General features: G+C 41.6%; 1 protein-coding gene across 1 annotated transcript in view; it reads right to left on the bottom strand.

The window, feature by feature from the left end:
- LOC115095435 (cGMP-dependent protein kinase 2-like) overlaps nucleotides 1-20,989 on the bottom strand; it is a 169,411-nt gene that overhangs the window by 128,848 nt on the left and 19,574 nt on the right. The window contains 1 exon segment of the mRNA XM_029609064.1: nucleotides 6,447-6,613. Coding sequence (XP_029464924.1) covers nucleotides 6,447-6,613 — 167 coding nt within the window.

Here is a 20,989-nt window from a genome sequence, read left to right as displayed (position 1 = left end):
GTTTGAGGCAAGAGCTGAGTCATGAGGAAAAGAAGAATGAGCATGCCCAGTTTAGTATGTACATGTTATTTTTCTTGTGGTTTAGTGCTATTTAGAGCACAGTTGATATTAATGCATAGAAGATTCAATTTTATAGGATAGCATGCTTGCTATTAATGTCCATGTTCTATTCAAGCTTTTTTAGTAGAGTATGAAAAATTAAGAGTATCATCGTTGTTAAGTGCCATCCTAAGGGGAGGAATTTTTAAACTGCCCATTTTGGTGGAAAATCTGTGGGTACTTTTTAACCACAGACTTTGCATCAGATCTCAAAAGGAAAACATGCACATGCTTTACTTTTCAGAATTGCCATGGGTACATCATCTCCGCAGATTTTTGCACCTCCTTTTTGGGCGTGTAGAATTTTTGTGAAAAATAATGTACATAGATTTGAAAATACAGGTCACCTCCCCCAAATGGAGCTAAACGTCCATGCATGCCGTTAGCCAGACTGAGGGTTTACACTTTTCAAAGAGCCAATCTATCCAGGTAAATCGTTATTTACCCAGATAAACAACGTTGAAAATTGCCTTCATAGCCCTTTTTAGTACACACATGTTAAAAAAACATTTTAGCGTGTATTCTAGAGCATGGGCTCCTTAAAGATGACATCACTAGTTTGATTCATGCCCAAAGGATTAGACCTAATCCTTGGTGGAACACATGATTTGGTGCGAGTCATAATGGTATTGGGTCATTTGGCAATAATGATCATAATATGATCAAATTTGACTTGATAACTGATTAGAACATTTTTGAACAGAAACAAGGCCAGTTTACATTCCACCTAATTGCGAGCCATAGATAACCTTATCTACATATGAGATGAGAATAATTAGTATAGAAGCCAAGAGCAAATTACCATGTCTATTCATATTATTTGTTTATAATAGGAGAAAATAGTTTTATACTCACTGCATAATTAAACTCTTATATTCGTTGCTGGAGGATGTGGTAAAAGTGTTATTGGGTTTACATAAGTTGGGGGACTGAATTCACTAACATCTATCTAGGCGACTGTTTTGTATGTCTAATTAGATTCTCATAGACCTCCACTCAATTAAAACTATTCTAAAATTTAGATGCTGTTTGTTGTATTATACTAATTTTGTTTATTACTTTGTCTGATTTATTGTCCTCACCAATAATCCATTATAAATGTTATCACAGCACACAATTGTCTTTTTGCTTAAATAAGATTTGGACAAGCCCCTAGAAGAAAAGTCCATAAACAAAACCATTATTAGAGTGGACTTGGAAAAATCTACTGCTTATCTGTCACACTGCAGGAAAATGAGTCCTTGGGCTGCTGACAGGTTAATGCAGCCTACTTCGTGCAAGCATAGAGTAAGTCCTGGCAGGTGGCAGCTGATGTGCAGCAAGCTATGGTCTGAGTGACCAGTGTCCAGGCAGAGATGATAAAGCAGATGGAGGACAAGGCTGGCAGAGTTCAGGCAGATGCACGAGACAAGCTGAGGTCAGAGCAGGCAGCAAGAAAATTGACATCAAAGGGCCAGGCCCAGTCAATACCAAGAAATCTGTCCAAAGGCGAAGGAAAGGCAAAGCAGGCAGGAACCAGTTCAGGTGAGGAGTCAGGAGCAAAGCCAGGCAAAGAAAAGGCAATAACTGATACAGAGTTAGAGACAAGAGCAACGATAAAGCCTAGGCAGAATAATCCCACAAGGACCTTTGTTGGGGAGCTGGCTGGGTGCACTGAGCTTCCTTATATATATTCAGGCAGTGTCATTAGCCAGAACCACAGGAAGTCCTGGATGCAGGGCCTATATAAAGGCTCAGGAGCTGCAGTCTTGCTTCTGGTTAGGGTCACTGGATGCAGCATGATTCCAAGAGCTATGTCAGAGGTAAGGGGAGGTAAGGAGGAGTTGAGGCAGTAAGGAGCATTACATTATCCCTGGGACAAGGAGCATGGAATTTATCAACCTTTTGGGATCCTGCCAGGTACTGTGACCTGGATTGGCCACTTTTGGAAACAGGATACTGGGCAAAAATGGTCTGACCATAATGGTCTGACCCAGTATGGCAAACCTTACGTTTTTATGCAAAGGAGGTTGTTACCTGCACTGGGATTCTGATAAGGGTCATAGAGGAATGCCCTGATTATCTTAGATTTGTTATGGCAGGAACAGTTACAGAGATGAAACGTTTGAAAAGTTGAAACACTTATCGCCTTCCTACGAATGAAATAAACCGAATCACAGGGGATATATTATTGATTGTTTTAATTGTCAAATGCATTACAGAACAAGCTATTCTTACTTTCACTGCTGTTTTTGATGGTTGTGTCTTTGTACAAGCCATTGATTATAATTCTAAATGAATAAAAGTAAAGTGCATCCATGGCTGCATCCATGGCATGCAGTTCTGCATATGAAATGTCAACTTGATATAAGTAGCGATACAATTATATATATATATATATATATATATATATATATATATATATATATATATTGGTTATAAGATAGGAGGAGGGAGGGATAGTCGTATGATAAGTTTATTTAATTGTTTTATGAGTTGTTTTTATTTGAATGGCTGTAATTTGTTTTATTTTTTAGTCCTAGGAAGTTGATTTTAGTATATTTATTGTGCATTATTATTTATTGTTGTGAACCGTTACAATGGAACCCAAGTGACGGTATACAAAAACCAATAAATATATAAATATATATATATATATATGGGTACAATTGTACTCTTAGCAGAGACGGATAAGAACATAAGAAGTTGCCAGCCTGGGTCGGACCAAAGGTCCATCAAGTCCTGCATCCTGTTTCCAACAGTGTCCAATCTAGGATACAAGTACCTGGCAAGTACCCATACATCCCATGTTATTAATGCCGGTAATAAGCAGTGGCTAGTCCCAATCAACATAACTAATAACAGTTTATGGATTTCTCCTCCAGGAACTTGTCCAAACGTTTTTTAAACTCAACTAAGCTAACTACCTTAACCATATCCTCTAGTAACAAATTCCAAAGCTTAATTGTGCATTGAATGAAAAAGAATTTTCTACGATTAGTTTTAAATGTGCTACTTGCTAACTTCATGGAGTGTCCCTTAGTTCTTCTATTATCTGAAAGAGTAAACAACCAATGTAAACCGCTGCGATGGTATATAACTTAGCGACTGTATAGAAAATAATCTAAATAAATAAATAAATAAATAAATATATTCACATTTATCCATTCCAGTCTTCTCATGATTTTGTAGACCTCCATCATATTCCCCCCATCCCTGCCTCAGCTGTCTCTTCTCCAAGTTGAACAAGTCTGACTTCTTTAACCTTTCCTCATAGGGAAGCCATTCCAACACCTTTATCATTTTAATCGCCCTACTCTGTACCTTGTCCAGAGCATCTATATCTTTTTTGAGATGCGGTGACCAGAACTGAACACAGAAGAAGGTGCGGTTTCACATTGGAATGCTACAGAGGCATTATGACATCCTTTGTTTTATTCACATCCCTTCCTAATAATTCCTAACATTCTATTTGCTTTTTTGACCACCACAGCACACTGAGCCAATGAATTCAATGTATTGTCCACTATAACACTTAAGACTTTTTCCTGGATTGTAACTCCTAACATGAAATCTAATATTGTGTAACTACAGCAAAGGTTTTTTTTCTTTTTTCCCTATATGCATTACCTTGTACTTGTCTATATTAAATTTCATCTGCCATTTGGATGCCCAATCTTCCAGTCTTGCAAGATCCTCCTGCAATTTATCAGTATCCGCTTGTGATTTAACTACTCTGAATAATTTTGTCTTCTGAAAATTTGATAACATCACTCTTCGTTCCCCTTTCCAGATCATTTATAAATATATTAAAAAGAACCAGTTCAAGTACAGATCCCTGAGGCACTCCACTGAGAAAACTGACTGTTTAATCCTACTCTCTATTTCCTGTCTTTTAACCAGTTTGTAATCCACAAAATTACATTGCTTCCTATCCCATGACTTTTTAAATTTTCTTAGAAGCCTCTCATGGGGCACTTTATCAAACACCTTCTGAAAATTCAAATACACTACATCTACTGGCTCACTTTGATCCACATGTTTATTAACCCCTTCAAAAAAATGTAGCAGATTTGTGAGCCAAGACTTCCCTTGAGTAAATCATGCTGGCTGTGTTCCATTAAAGCATGTCTATCTATATATTCTGTGATTTTGTTCTTTAGAATAGTTTCCACAATTTTTCTCAGCACTGAATTCAGGCTCACTGGTCTATAGTTTTCTGGATCATTCCTGGAGTCTTTTTTAATATTGGGGTTCCACTGGCCACCTTCCAGTCTTCATGTACAATGGACGATTTTAATGATAGATTACAAATTACTAGCAATAGATCTGAAATTTCATTTTTGAATTCTTTCAGAACCCTGGGGTTTCTACCATCCGGTAGGGATGATTTGATACCCCTCAGTTTGTCAATCTAGTCTACTACATCTTCCAGGTTCATTGTGATTTGGTTCAGCTCATCTGAATCATCACTCTTGAAAACCGTCTCTAGAATGGGTCTCTCCCCAACATCTTCATTTGTAAAGACCAAAGCAAAGAATTCATTTAGTCTTTCCATAATGGAATCATTTTCTCTAATAGACCCTTTAATCACTCGATCATCTACTGGTCCAATCAACTCCCTCTCAGGTTTCCTGCTTTGGATATATTTTAAAAAGCTTTTATTATGAGTTTTTGACTCTGCAGCCAGCTTCTTTTCAAATTCTCTTTTTTTTTTTTTTTGTTAGACACTGCCCCTAGGTACAGATTCATGTCCGATGCCACCCCCACACCACCCATCCTGGGCAAACCTCCAAAATATTTGCGCTGCCTCTCAGAGCTTGGCTTCAGCGGTTATCCTTATAGTGAGCACTCACAAACCCCGTTCCCCGCACATAATCCCAGAGGAGACGGGGGGTCTGTGAGCACAGGCTTTTTTTCCCCCATGCTCACTGCGCTCTAAGAATCGACGCTGGAGCTGAGGTCTTGGGGCAGGAGGCAGTGGTGGCAGCAGTGGGAGGGGAACTTTCCAAGGTCCGGGAAAAGGATTACAGAGTGGCAGGGGAGGGGGAGACAGAAATGTTTCCACCCTAGGCACTGGCCTGGTAGTCCTTAGCATAATTCCAGGTTTGACTCTTTGTTACTTTCTCTGAAATTCTTAAAGATGTTCCATTGCCGTTCGTTCTGTAGTACCTTAAAGACACAGCCATTTTTTGAAAAATTAACATCAAATACAAGCTGATATCCAATTGATTACTACAGTCTGTGAGACGATAATCTGCAAAGACCAACTGACTCCTTCATGCATATTTTAAAATTTGTGCCATTCTTCTAAACATGGCTCTTCCTGCATTGAGGTCAAAAGGAGAAACGTAGCTTAAATAATGTGAACGTTAACGTATTCTTGCACAGTAAATATTCCTGCTGTTGCTATTATTGAAGTACTGCTTTCTAGAAGTTGTAATGAACCTGCAGTAACCTGGATTATTTTCAGGTTGTGACTCCTGTTATTAGTTCAGCATGAAAACTCTTCAAAGATATTTAAAACACCGTCAATGTGTAGGGAGTTCAGCTATAGAGAATGCTATTTCAATGGCTTAGCCCCATCATAGAGCTATGCATTCTGAGGCAATCTTCAAAACTGAGCTGGCAGGTGAAAATTCCATGGGTACTTTTACATATGAAATTTTACACCCGTTTTCAATGAGAAATTATGCAGGTACTTTTCATTTTAAAACCATCTAAAGGAAAAACATTCACAGAGATCTGCTCCTCCTTTTTCTGTGGATACTATTTCCAACCAAAACTACGCACTTTGGGGGTAATTTTCAAAAGGATTTACATGCTTAAAGTGTGTAAATGCACTTTTTGAAAATTGCTTCAGAATATGCCATTGAATTATCAATAGGTTTTAAATGCATAAGTGCACTTTCTGTGTGTAAGTGGGCTTTTGAAAATTGCTATAATAGTATGTTACATTTACACTTATAACTCCTTTGAAAATAACCTCCATAGTTTTGAAAATCCACAAACTATGTGTACTGATTTCTCTTCTGTTCTAACTCCACCCTGCAAATGCCTCCACTACAATGCAGGTGGAAGTATATATATTGTGATATAATGTGTGCAGTTTTACCCGCATATAAGGTGGGCACTTTTCAAAGGCTTTTGAAAACTGCCATTTTTAAATCTGACCTAAGGTACCTATTGTGGATCTGTTAACCACCCCCCCAAATCAGCCAATGGTGTGCTAGGTATCTATTTTATTTCCACTACAAATTCCCAGATTCCAATGCATTCCAGTGGAAGATCGACATCCTTCTTTTTCACTCCAAATCTCCCCCTCTCAGGAGCTTTCATATGTTATAGCGCATATGGTACTGTCTTACCTGCTAGCACATAGAGATGGTTTCCCGCTTCCCCTTCTCGAATAACGAGCTGCGACTGACCATACTGCCTCTCGTACATGCAGTCTACCATGCGCCGGACATGCGAGGCTTCCAGCTGCCTTAGGAAATCATTACTCATGATGGCACCAGTGAGGAGCTTCTTGACACTATGATCAGAATAGCAAAGTTATTATGAACTGCACATGGCCCACAGAAGTTATATCCCTTGCCTTCTTTCATTCAGGGATAACACCTAGACATTTATGTGTGTGTGTGTGTGTGTGTGTGTGTGTGTGTGTGTGTGTGTGTGTGTATGCAAGGGAGAACCATAGGGGCTGAGGTATTTGAGATAGGGAAAAAAAAAATATTAAAATACGCCCATACTGAGGGCAATTTTCAAAGGGATTTCTGAGGCTGAAACAAAATGTTTCATCACCTGTTTGAAAATCGCCCATCCTGTATGCTGATAAAAGTACATATATGTTTCCATAAGGCACATTACTTTTACCCACATTGTAGTTAAGACATTCATGGGGTGGGGTTAGATAAGGGGAGAAAACTATGCACATAAATTTTGATTTTCAAAAGTGCATGCGTCGTTTTGATCAGAAGAAGTATCCACAGAAAAAGCAGATGCAAATCTCTGTGGCTGATTTTTCCTTGGGCAAGTTCCATGAGAAAATATGTGCATGTTTTTCTTTTGAAAAATGCTGCCAAGACCCTGGGTAAAAATACCCACAGTCTTTCTAGTAAAGTGGGCAGTTTGAAAAATTTCCAAACCATTTATGCACATAAACCATTACTCACACCTGCCCACTTCAGAACAGTATTGCAAACACTTATCTTTTCTAGTACTGACTACTGCAATGCACTCTTACTAGGACTCCCAAGCACATCGATAAGACCACTCCAGATACTTCAAAATACTGCAGCCAGAATACTAACGGGAAAAAAGAGGAGGGACCATATAACCGAAACTCTAGCAGACTTACATTGGTTACCCATTGAATACAGGATAAAATACAAAGCCTTATGCACCATACACAAACTAATATATGATAAAGAAGCAGACTGGCTAAACACAGCCTTACCAGTACACGTTCCACAAAGAAACCTCCGATCAGCAAACAAAGCACTACTAACAATCCCTTCAGTAAAGTCAGCAAAATTAACCCAAGTGAGAGAAAGGGCTTTATCATTGGCTGGGCCCATACTATGGAACACGATGCCCCCCGAACTCAGATTACAGAATAATCTCAAAACTTTTAAGAAAAATCTAAAAACATGGCTCTTTAAAAAAGTCTTCACTAAAGAGTGTGGAGGGTAGAGAGAATGAAAGTACAGGGAATGCAGATGAGAATGAATTTACTCAATCCTACATTTAAGAAGTAATATCTCTAAGAGATAGTAACTCAATAATATACCTGGACTTGACCAACAATACTCAAATAATGATTTTATTTATGAAATTGTAACCAAACTTTATTGGCACCTGTTAGAATGTACGATATCCTACATTTACTTACCTTAGTCTATGTGCCTATTTGTAAACCGTTGCGATGGTATATAACTTAGCGACGGTATAGAAAAGTTTTTAAATAAATAAATAAATAAATAAATAAATAAATAAATAAAATAAATAGGGGATTATGCAGATAAAAGGCTCCTTATAAAACTGTGCAGGGTATGAGCACATAAACATATGCACATAACTTGATTTTGCATATACTTTTATGAGCAAATAAAATATGGATATTCTCTCGTGGATGTGGTTAATTGGATTGTAATTGTAGACTGGGATAATAAGAACTCAGCAAATCAGAGAATAAAGTCTCCAATTGCATCTTTGATCATGATTCAGCAAATCAAGCCCAAGAGTGAATATTCAGATTACAGATTAGGATTGCGCTCACAATCCTGGATCACAGGGTATTTTAGCCCATCTTTAGATACTAATATATGTGAGCAATGGAAAAATGATCAAATAGTGGGCACGGTGAGTAGGGGATAATGTAATGAATATAGGCTAGCTGTGTTCACCATCTGCATCAAGATTAGTCTTGTATATCCTTTTGTTCTTTTGCAATTTCTAGTTTGTCTTGCTGCTTAAATGTATTTAATAGGGATGTGCATTCGTTTGAGATAAATGGGTTAAATGTGGTGAATGAGGCCATTTTTGTTTCATTCATGGTCCCCCAAAATGAAAGGAGGGCACACACACAAAAATAACAATTTTTGTTCCCATTTATTTTCATTTCACATTATATTTTATGGGCAAAGTAAAACTACAAGGGCTAGCCCAGCATGTTTTTTTTTTCTGTTAGCATAGCAACCAACCAGTGATGTCATAATTCCCCAGACGTCCTGGAACCAGGGCAGGAAGATGCAGGGTAAAAGATAGAAAGGAGGACCAATCATGGTCAAGCATTTTTTAACCAGCCTATAGCTGGCACCTGTATCAAGTGACGCTGACTTCCTCCTACTGAAAGATTTGAGCATGTGCAAACATCATTTTAAGATCACTTCTATGTTGGATTTCTCAGTTGAAGGCTGTGATTTTTGAAGCTCTGAGTGAAAGAAAAAGTTTAGAAGACAGAAAAGAAGGCGAGAGAAGAGTTTGGGCAAAGGAGATCTTTGTTCTTATTTTCACTGTTGCACTGTGGCCCTGATTAACAAAAACATTTACATGCTTAAAACTGTGTTTTACATCTGTAAATGCAATTTACCCATGTTAAGTGGCTTTTGAAAATTACTACAATATATGCCACTGAATTTACCCACGTTAAGTGCACTTAACGTGGGTAAATTACTTTTGAAAATTGCTACAATAGTATGTTCCATTTACATGCATAACTCCTTTGAAAATTCACCTGTGTGTGAGAGACAAAGAGGCACTGGAACTCTGTCTATTCATTGAGGTAAGGTAGTGGAGAGAAGCAATGAACAAGGTGATTACTAGTGTTCTCTGTCACACGCCAGTGCCCTACAGTCTAGACTTTAATCTGCAGCTACTATTAGCTATAGAGACTGCAGTGAACAGAAGAGCAGTCTGAGCCCTGAACTTTGTCTGTTTCTTCTCTGAGAGTTTTTCTGTGTGTGTGCAAAAAGAGTCAGCAGTACACATACACGGTGCATGTGTGAGAGATATTTTTGCACACACACTGTGTCTCACCTATAGGTGTTTCACCTATAGGCACAGCCAACCCAGCAGCCAGTTTGCGCCACTGCCAAGCTGGCAACTTTGCTTGCTAAGCACTGCAGGGCACTCAGGCTTTTGACTTGTTGGTGTGTGTGAGACACACAGCCAGCATTAGAGTGGTACTGGTGAATACACTACAGCACGTTAATATATTATACTGTGACATCAAAAACCCCAGTAGCAATTATTTCCAATTCCCTCATGCCACTGCAAAGAAAGTGGAGAGGAAGAAATGGCAGTGGGCAGATGAATAGCAGGAGCAGCGGAATGGGTGTTCCTGCTGAGCCAGCCAAGCCTGGCAGAAGCAGAAGCACTGATAGTAGTAGCAGTGAGAAAAAAGGGAGTCCTGCACTTAAGCTAAAAAGAGATTTTTTTAGCTGCAGAAAGCGAGGAGTGGAAAGTTAAAGCCATAAGAAGATACAACTGAGAGAGCAGGTGCCACTGCTGTGTCTTCCTTGGGGCAGGGGCAGTAGAAGTACAGCATCAAAACCCAGCACTGGGCTCTTTCATGGTTACTGTTTTTCCGGTAATGGAGGTGGTATTTGCAAAAATTGATTCTGATAATGAATCCTGTGTTGGATTCCCTGATTCAGAGGGTATTGTACAGCTAGTAGCTGAAGAGAATTTGGGGCTTCTAGTCAGTAACATCTTGGCCTCTAGTGAGGAGGTAGAAGAGGCAAATGATACTGACAAGGCTGAGAGCATGCCTCAGGAAGAGCAGGCAGTGCAGTTAAAGAGCACGAGCGATACTCCTGGCCTTTTACTTCCCAGTCAGCCCAAGGATCCAGAAAGGGACAGGAGATTGCAAAAGACAATGGTATCGAGGCACTTTAAAGTGAGGGAGGATCTGTGTTTTGTTCAGTGCATTCATTGTATTAAGGCCATCATTTTGGAAGGTGCTGGGGCATCTTACAATTCCTAGTATGCAGCATCACTTACAAAAACATCACCTGCTAGCGTTAGCATCAGGGGAGGGCACCAGTCCAGTACTAGCCTGGGGATCCCGTTTGCCACTCAAAGAAGCAGGAACAGCAGTAAAACCATTGAAAGAAGACTTTTTCCCATGCTGAACCCCCCTGGCCCCTTCTACCACTGAGGTGGCAGGCCAGCAGTCCCCAGCCATACCTCAGCAGCAGCAAGTCACCATAGAGCAGATGGGATGGACTTCTGTAGCAGAGCTAGAGTTTGGGTACAGTGAGCTGGGTGGTTGCTCGGGACGCCATGAGCAGGGTGCTGTGGGCACTGCCAGCATCACCCATCCCACCGCAGCTGAAGAGAGTCCCAGCGTGGCCGTAGTGAATTTTCTTCCAACCCCCCCCCCTCCGTACCTCCCCTCCTTTACCTATATGAAGACTCCCTCAAATCACATTCCCATTGCTCCATCAGCCCCTCCCCCCATCCTTCAGACCTCCTCCACACACAAAGCATTCCCTGGTAGTGTAGTGGCCTGCACTTCCTAACTCTGGGCCAAAATGGCATCAACTGGACCAGAGCTAGGGGTGTTCTGGGCCACCACGAGACTACCAGGGAGTGAGGGGCCCAGGGGGGAATGCTTTGTGTGTGGAGGAGGTGTGAGGGATGGGGGAGGGGAGAGGGGCTGATACTGGAAGCATGGTGCCATCAGATGGAGGGGGTGCTTTTTACCCAGAATGTTATGAAAGTGGACCCCCTGTATTGAGGTAGACAGCTACCGTCGAAGGGCGAGACCGCTGGACAGGGAAAAGTTGATTGAAGACTTCACCCTGGAAGCACGCAACCCCCCAGGGAGGAGCCTGTAGGGATCCGGCTGCTGGGACTTAGGAGACTCCTCTGAGGACTGAAGAAAGGACTGGATGCAGGCGCCTCCTGCAGGTCGTGGGTTCCAGACGGCTGGCGCCTCCAGCAGGTCGAAGCAGTCTGAGGAAGGAGTCGTAGAATAGTCCAAAGCCGGTCTGGGGGTTCGGTACACAGAGGTCAAAATCCGGCCCAGGGTCTAGCAGGAGAATGGCCCAAAGCCGTACCAGGATCAAGCCAGGAGAAGGGTCCAATACTGTACCAGGATCAAGCCAGGAGAAGACACGTCCACCAGTCCAGAAGTCAGAAGCCAAGAATCAATCCATGGAGCAGGGAAGCAGAGCGGGATGAAGAACCAGGAACAGAGGACACAGGAGCAAACTCAGGCAGGAACCTCAATACCAAGGCAAGGTCTGAGAACCAGACCTTGCCTTAAATACAGGATGTTTGGAGGTGGAGTTTCTGAGAGGACCATGACAGTTTCCTGTCATGGCCCCTTTAAGAACAGTCTTCAGCCGCGATGGACTCTCTACCTGGGTAACAACAAGCTAGGTGGAGAGAACATTGCACAAATCTCATCTTGGAGTGAGTTTCCTCACTCTGAAGGCCAGCAAATCTTCACAAGAGACCACTGTTCTGTTCGTACATCTCATGTTGAATGTGAAAGTGGCCCCTAACCCCCTACACTAATACTTAACCCTCACCTCGAGTTACTAGGTGGGCCTCCCATAGGGATACAAATACCTGTCTAGGGAGGAGGCACTATGGTAAGGTGCTCTCTCTCTCTTTCTCTCTCTCTCTCTCTCTCAGGCCTGTCAGGAAACATTGTGAACTGCAATATACTGGCAATGTAGCCCAAATTGGGATAATAGTGCAACTTGCAATAACAGCCATTTGCAATACACATGCTTATTAGCATAAGGTACACCCCTTTTTGGTATCGCATGCGATATTGGAAAATGAGGCCCATAGTTTGTAAAATGAGGATTGCTTGACAGTTTTTAAGTGAGGCTGCATAGACAGAAGAGAGTCTAATTGAACACCAATGTAATGAATAGAATTGGCAATGGGAATGAATGAGAATCAAACTGAATTGAAGCTGGAATCTGATAAGGGGTGGATCAACCTAATGCTATGAGTTTTGGTTTTATTGAGGTTTAAGGAAAGTCTGTTATGGGTAAGCCAGGTTCTGATTGAGGAAAGGTATAGAGAAATGAATTGTGATGTTAATGCCCATGTTGAGGAAACTGGGAAAAAACCTGAATTTCATTAGCATAGATGTGATAAAATAAACCTAAAATGGCAAGAAGACGACAGAGGGAAGCTATGTAAATGTTGAACAATGCAGCAGATAGGGCTAAAAACCCTGAGGAACACCTGTTGCAATGGAAAATCAGGAAGATAGATGTTGGTCACTCCTGGAGCATCAGGCTTGAGTAGTGATGAAGCAGATGATACAAGTCCTGAAGCCCTTCAAGCATGCCATATAGGATCTGAGTTCCAGAAGTGCCACCTTGGTCAGGGTCATCCCACAGTAAACATTCTAGAGATGTTAGAAGGATTCCATGATGAAGAGGGACTGAAAGCAATGGTGTTGTATTTAGTTGACTCCTTGCACACCATGTGCAAAAGAGACTGAAAACCCTGATAGAAGACAATAGTTCATTTACATGAAGGAAATCTGAGATAATGGTGTCTAAGTTGCATGAACAAGAGCGCCAGAGGCAGAAGCACAGTGGGGATGTAGAGCAGGAAAAAGTGGCCACCCAGAGAGTAATGTGAGCATGAGCAGCACCCAGTCAGCTACCAGTTCCTCCCCCACTTCAATAATCCATAGCCACATTGCCATCTATAGAATCATCTCTCCTGATGCAAGCCATAGCTAGAACAGCTGGCAACAGAGACCCTTGCCTGACCCCTGTAATTTCTTAGACATGCTATCTGACAGAGCCCATCAAGGAAAAAGGCCACAGATCTGTTGGCATATTGGGCACACAACTTCACAGTTTAGCCAGACCTGGCCAAGGTGCCCCAACATTATCTTTCCTATCCATCAACCAGCATGTCTACAGAATGTGTATTTTCAATGACGGGGACAGCATGAGACTTCATCATTCACCACTGGCACATGAGTTGTTGGAAAAGTTGGTCTCCCTGAAAACCAAGCTGCCTTTCCTGACTTTCCCAGAATTTCCACATGATTGGAAGGAGGACTGAAAGCACAGCTATGATGAGCCAAAGCCCATTGCTCTCATCAACTTGCTGTGTTTTGTCATTTGCCTATCCTTCTGCTGCTGCTGGTAAAATCAGCACCATTCTGTATCAGTCTGCTTCTGTCTGATATTGCCCAGTCTGTTCCTCCTACCCTACTTCTATCTTAGTTATACTGGGGTTTTGTTCCCCAGAAGAAAATTGTTTAGAAAAAAAAGGAAACCGTTCTCCTCACTCCTTTTCCTGATTCAGCACCTTGTTGTTCTGCTACTGTTACTGCTAGGCCTACTCTTCTTCTTTCTTAAGTATAATGAGGTGTTTTGACCCCCACCCCCCAAAAAAAAAACAAACAATGAAATCTTTCTCCTCCAACTCTACCTGTTTCCTGGTTCAGAGCCTTGCTGTTTTGTTCTACTATTGTTACTGCCCTGCTTACTCTTGGCCCTCTTCTGTCATTATTGCTGGTTCCGTTTTTGTTTTTGCCCCTGTGCTTGCCACCATACCCTTGATGCTAAACAGTGGGGATCCTGCTGCTACTCTGCCTTACTGCCATACTCCAGACTGTACAATTTAGGGACTTGATTCCTTTGTGCTGTTTGTGACACCTTATACTCTATTTCTTAGGGGGTTTAATGCCTCCATGCTGTTTGTGACACCTCACACTCTATGCCTTGGTGGTTTTGAAGCTTGTGTGCTGTTTACCATACCTCACCTTCTTAGGGGTTTTAGTGCTTCCATGCTGTTTGCAACATGCCTATGTGGTGTTTGTGATGCCCTGCACATTATGCTTGGGAAGTTTGATGATTCTATGCTGTTTGCGACATTACATAGTCTACCTTTTTCAGGGTTTTGATACCTTGTTGCTGCTTTGCTGCTCTTACAGTGTTCTAAAGATTTCCTGCCTCTGCAGGTACCGTTTTGCTCCTTTATAGTACCTTTTATTTATTTTATTTTATTTTATTTATTATATTTATATTCCACTTGGGAATTTGGTGTGCTCTTCACTGTCTGATGATGTCAACCCACAAATTTCATTAGATTTGACTAGAAAGCCCCAATTTTGGAGCCCAAAATAAGCTGCAAAGCTTGTTTGGGAAACAAATGGAACAAATAAATGAAAGCAAATTTCCATTTGAAATGAAGCAAACAAATTCTTGTGACATACTAAATGAATTAACGAAGTGAAATGAAAATTTTGCTGCTGAACACCCCCATTATTTAAGCCTCTAACTAAGCCAAGCCTCAGGGTGGGAAAAACACTGAATAACCAATTTCTCAATCCTGCTACCAGAATGCTTATCCTGGGTGAGAAAAGAAAGATGGAAAAAACCTTAACTACTTTATCATAAGATGAACAGTCGGAGGAAACTCATAGCAATGCTGGCACCCTGCCAGGACCAACAGATGTTGTTAAGGACATATATTGCAAACAAGGAGCTTCCCACCTCTATCTGCATGCTAGAGGAAATAGAATCAAATAATACATAATTACTCCAGCTGATCCTTCTAGCTTATTAACAAAAGTAAAGGTTAAGTTCCTGTTATTTGCATTCTCTTCTTATGAGCATTGCTGAATCCACATAAGTGCAGGTACAGGTTGCAAAGAAAATATATGCCTATTGCCTAAAAGCATACTTTCCCCTATTTTTCTCTTTCTTCCTCATTTCATCACTTCTTCCTGGTTTCTCTCCTTCCTTTTCTATTATCTCTCACAGCATCCTTTTTGTCATATGCTGCTTTTTCTTTTCCTCACTCTGTTTTGCTGCTCTTTCTTTCTACTAGACCTTTTCTGTTTCCATTTGCTGTTATCTGAATAAAAAATGTTTTCTGCTGAGTCAGACCATCATCCATCAAACCCATAATCCTGACTTTGATGGTGGCCAGTCTGGATCATTACCTGGCAGATCCCATAGAGTAGATCCATTTCTTGTGGCCCACTCTTATGAATTGTAGTCTTGTTGGTCATTCTCAAACTAACATAAGTTACCTAGCTGTCAATTTAAAAACCCTAAAGGTAAATTTTCAAAGGTTGCATGTGTAAAAAATAGCACTTACATATGCAGAATAGCATATACTCACGTATACTAACTTCCTGTTAGTTTCATGGAGAGTCCCCTAGTCTTAGAACTATATGAATGGGTAAATAACAATCACTTGTTTACCTGTTTTACCTCATTCATGATTTTATAAACCTCTATCATATCCCCTTTCAGTCATCTCTCCTTCAATTAACCTTTCTTCATAAGGGAACCATTTTATCTCTTTAATCATTTTTATTGCCCTTATTGGTATCTTTTCTAGTTCCGCTATTCATTTTTTGAGATGGAGCGACCAGAACTACACACAATACTCCGCATTTGGTCATACCATGGATAGATACAGATGCATTATGATATTCTGTGTTTTATTCTTCATTCCTTTATTTTTTTGTTTATGCAATTTCCAATAATTATCAAGAAACATCTTGTTTAAAAAAGGAAAGAAAATTCAATCAGCAATATACTATCAAGAATAAGAAAATAGAGAAATAATTCTTCTCTCCCACCAGTCCACAATACAGGATCCAGAAATTAGAAAAGAGAGATAAGCCACACCATCTTATAAGGAAATTCACTGCAAATTATGAAGCAGAGTTAACAGCGGGCATAATATAACAATAGGGTACTCAACTATCTGGAGGAGAATCGGGTTGAACTGCACTGCTACTCTCAACATACAACAAAGGTTTATCACAAAAAAAAAAAAGGATAATTGGGATGGTACAAAAAATACATAGGAACAACCTTTCGGGTAGATTTTCAAAGGGGTACGAGTGTAGGACACGCGCGTACCCCCCGAAAACCTACCCCAAACCCCCCCTGCGTGCGCCGAGCCTATTTTGCATAGGCTCGGCAGCACGTGCAAGCCCTGGGACAGGCGTAAATCCCGGGGCTTGCATGGAGAGGCGTGTCGGGGGGCGTGCCGGCAGTGACGCGGCGTTTCGGGGGCGTGATGCGGCGTTTCGGGGGCGGTGCCGCGGGCGTGGTTTCGGCCCAGGGGCGTTCCGGGGGCATGGCCGCAGCCTCTGAACCAGCCCCCAGGACTGGAACTCGGAGCGGGGCAGCCGGCCGGGGGCGCGCAAAGTTACGCCTGCTTCCAGCAGGCGTAACTTTGCAGACAAAGGTAGGGGGAGGTTTAGATAGGGCTGGGGGGTGGGTTAGGTAGGGGAAGGGAAGGGAAGGTGCGGGGGGGTGGAAGGAAAGTTCCCTCCGAGGCCGCTCCGATTTCAGAGCGGCCTCGGAGGGAATGGAGGGAGGCTGCGCGGTTCAGCGCGCGCAGGCTGCCGATTTTGGGCAGCCTGCGCGCGCCGACTCCGGATTTTAATGGATATGCGCGACTACACGCGTATCTATTAAAATCCCACGTACTCTTGTTCGCGCCTGGTGCGCGAACAAAAGTACGCGATCGCGCTAATTTATAAAATCCGGCCCTTTATATTTAACACAGCATTTGCATGGAAATTTAGTACAAAAGAAGCACCAATCTGCAAAGCGCTATGTCTCAATAACAAAAATTGTTGTCTTTTTTTTTGTGTGGCCCTCGAGACATCTGGGTATATTCTAACTTTTAAATGATAAAAGGTTTCAATACAATATTTAAAATATAGTCTAAGAACCCAATCGCGATCCATATCAAACGCGAAGAAGACAAGCATTGTAGCTGGTTGCTCTAAATCACTATCTGATGATTCTAATATCTGGGAAACATTAATCGGAGATAAATAATCTATTCCCTGAGGTTGATACAGGTTTTCATTTCTCCTAAAAGCAGGCATATAATACACTTTAGAGGCTGGTGGTACTGCCATCTCGGGCACTTTCAGTATTTCAATGAGATATTTCTTTATCATTTCTTTTGCAGAGACATGAGAAATTTTAGGAAAATTAGTAAATCGTAAATTCTTCCCCCAAAGAGTGTTCTCTAGATTTTCAATCTTACTATGCAACAGTTGATTCTCCTTGATCAGTAAATCCTGTGCAGGCTTATGACCTAACATTTCTTGTTTAGCAATATCAATATCTTTAATAAAAGAAACATTTGATTCCTCCAATGTCAAAACTCTAGATTCAAAGTTATTAATTTTTATCAATAATAGGGTTAAGTTGAATAGCTACAGAGGACCCCAAATTTGAAATTGTGTCCCATATAGTATCCAGCGTAATCAGTTTAGGTCTCACTGGAGTAGACAGAGATTTTGCAGAGTGGATTAGGTGGTAGTCCAGCAGCAGTTACAGCCTGGCCCATGTCCTCCTTAGGTGAGTTGCCTTCACCCTGAAAGGGGTCCGGTTCAGTCTCTCCTCTGGTAACCTTGGGTAGGCCTGTCCCTGCCCGGTCAAACAGGTCCTCAGCACTTCTGGCTGACAGCCCCTCCGACGGAACCTCCCGATCCTTCTAGGCTGCTGGAATAGCCAGTGGCGCCCTGAAGATTGGGGACAAGGATACCGATAAATCTGGTGGGGAGACCGGTATATCCATTCTGACCCCTTCCGTCACTACCTCTCCCGATCTAGTCCCGTGGAGAACGTGGGCATCCATTGGTCCCGTAGCGATAGGGTCAGGAGGGTCCGTGGGGAAGACCTTCTCCCAAGCCCTCCGCTTACAAGCAGTATGAGGCATTTGTTGAAGTAATAAAAATGACAAATAGAAAAGTAGAACGCTAATGCTTTCTCTGACTTTAAGCAGCTGCCAGCTTGGATCCTCTCCATTCCTTTCTAAATAATTCCTAACATTCTAATTTGCTTTTTTGATCGCCAATGCATACCGAGCTGAGGATTTCAACGTATTATCCACAAGCATTCCAAGATCCTTTTCTTGAGTGGTGACTCCTCTCACGGAACCCAGCATTGAATACCTATAGTTGGGATTATTTTTCCCTATGTACATCTCTTTGCAGTAGTTCATATTAAATTTCATTTACTTGTCCAGCCCCCCCCCCCAGTTTCACAAGGTCCCTTTGGGGATCCTCATGATTCCTTTGTGTTTTAATAATTTTGTGTCATCTGAATTTTTTATAACCTCAATCATTGTTCCCTTTTCCAGATCAGTTAAACACCTTATGTCTTCTTGGAATGTAATCATGAGATCATATCATCATCTACAGCTGACATTTTTACCTAGTGACTCTCTCTTTCATTGTAATAGATTACGGCCCACCCATTACTACTGTGCTATTGTATCTTTTGTTTATCTTGACCCTCTAATTCATCTAATGGACTTGTACTACTACTTTTCCTTCTACTACCCTAAATGACCAATTTAATCCCCACCTTGTACCTCCAGTCTCTATGTGCCCTCCTTCATGTTCCCTATGTTGATTGTAAACCATTCACTATTGTGATAGGAATTTAACTCTAATTCTGATTGTAATCAGTCTTGAGTCTAGTTTGGAAAAGGTGGAATATCACATTCTTATAAATTAAATAAATAAATACAGTTGCACCAGGCAGGCAAGCTACCAAGTGATCCTCATGTCCTTCAGCCACTCCAGTATCTACATTCTTAATGATTGAATTGCCAACTACAACAGCAGTTCTAACCCCTTCCTCCTAGGCACCCAGTCCTGGAGATAAGGGATCAACTGGCAGGCAGGTCCTGGCTACAGAATCGCTTTTTGCCATACCAAGATGATAGTATCCTACCAGGTGACCTTAGTTCTCTAAAACAGCACAAGGGCTGCCATACTGGAGTTGAGACTGCTCTACTATGTCCCTGAAGGTCTCCTCTATCACTCTTTTTATGCCTCAGTTCCTACAGAGATTGGATTGTCTGAGAGCACAGTGCTCTTTACACCAGGTATACACATGCAGCCTCTCACAAATAGGAAGATATACATGTGACACTTGGTGCAAAAGTCAGAAACCCCCCCCCATTTTACTGCTGGACTTCCCTCTGCATTTGATTTTGTTGAATTGCTAAATTTGTTAAAAACTATTTAAGTAGTGGGAAAGCTTAATCAAATAAAAAAATATCCATTACATTTATTAGGTGTGTTTTTATACTAGTTTGTCAATAACCTGCATTAGGACTAAAAATAATGTATTCCCCCCTTGCGAGTTAGAGATCTGGGTTCACAACTACTGAATCAGAAGGCTAGTTTGGTGGGGAAGAGGGTGATTCTCTTGGGTTGGCAGAGTGAAGACCCACCTTCTTTTTGGACTTGGAGGAATTACTTTCATTCTATGATGAATATGGATAATCTGTCCTCCCGCAGCTCACCTTTCCACTAGAAACGTTTTTTATCTACGTGGGACCCATACATACAAGCTCTTCCACACCAATCTAGGAGTTGGATTTTGATTGACTAAAGTCTTGGTATATATTTTTTTGCTGATTTGGATTTCTTACTTGCTCTTGAACTTGATTGCCAGGCATTGTTTGTTTGTGGGTTGGTAAAGGGAGGGTGGGGAGGAAATTAGGGGCTAATTCTATGGTTTTGCATTCCAGTTGTATGGTCTGGGGATATATTGACATAGTGAGGGCAAAGGCGATCGGCGCCATTTTGAAACCAGTCCAGCACCGGCACCGGCACCGAGGGTATGATTGAAGGGATGGCTCCCGGACCCCCCGCTAGACCACCAGGTACATGTAAAAGGTTTGGGGGGGGGGGGTTGGGAGGGTGGGAGAAGCAAAGGGGTAATTTGTAAAGGGTCGGGGTGGGGTTTTTTTTATCGGGCCATCGGTGCCATTTTTATCAGTGGTAGCCAAAATGGCGCCGATGGCCCGAGAGCGGGAGATCGCGCCGGGACACCCCCCCCCCCCCCACTGGACCACCAGGTAATTTAACATTTTGGGGGGGGGTTGGGAGGGTGGGGGAAGGGTAAAGGATTGGTTTTAAAGGGTCGGGGTGGGTTTAGGGGTTGTTTTGGTGTGCCGGTTTTCCCGCCCTCCCCCCAAATAATTCCCGTACTCAATTTAACGATTTTTCACGATAAATCGAGGGAATTCCTATTGTATCGAGTCCCTTACTGATTAATGACGATTTTAAAATTATCGGATGATAATTTAAATCGTTAAAAAACGATTCACATTCCTATCAATTATCCCTATATTTGCTAGTTAATTTTTTGCACAATGATACCAAATTAATCCCTTAATATTTTTATAACAGAAAAAAAAGAAGCAAAACCAAAAATGAAAGACACAGAGCCACAAAACAGGCAAGTTCATGCTTGAAAGAAAAGCAAAATAAACATCTACATCAAACTCTATAAGTTGTAAGGGGAGCAAAGAAATAAAGATTAGTAAGAATTTTGACAGAGCTGTTCCATAACATTTATTACAGTAACTCATTCGTAAATATTGCACATATACATCAGATAAT

This window comes from Rhinatrema bivittatum, chromosome 7 (assembly GCF_901001135.1).
Source record: "Rhinatrema bivittatum chromosome 7, aRhiBiv1.1, whole genome shotgun sequence".
In the NCBI taxonomy this organism is placed as follows: Eukaryota; Metazoa; Chordata; class Amphibia; order Gymnophiona; family Rhinatrematidae; genus Rhinatrema; species Rhinatrema bivittatum.
This window is presented reverse-complemented; position numbering and strand designations above follow the sequence as displayed.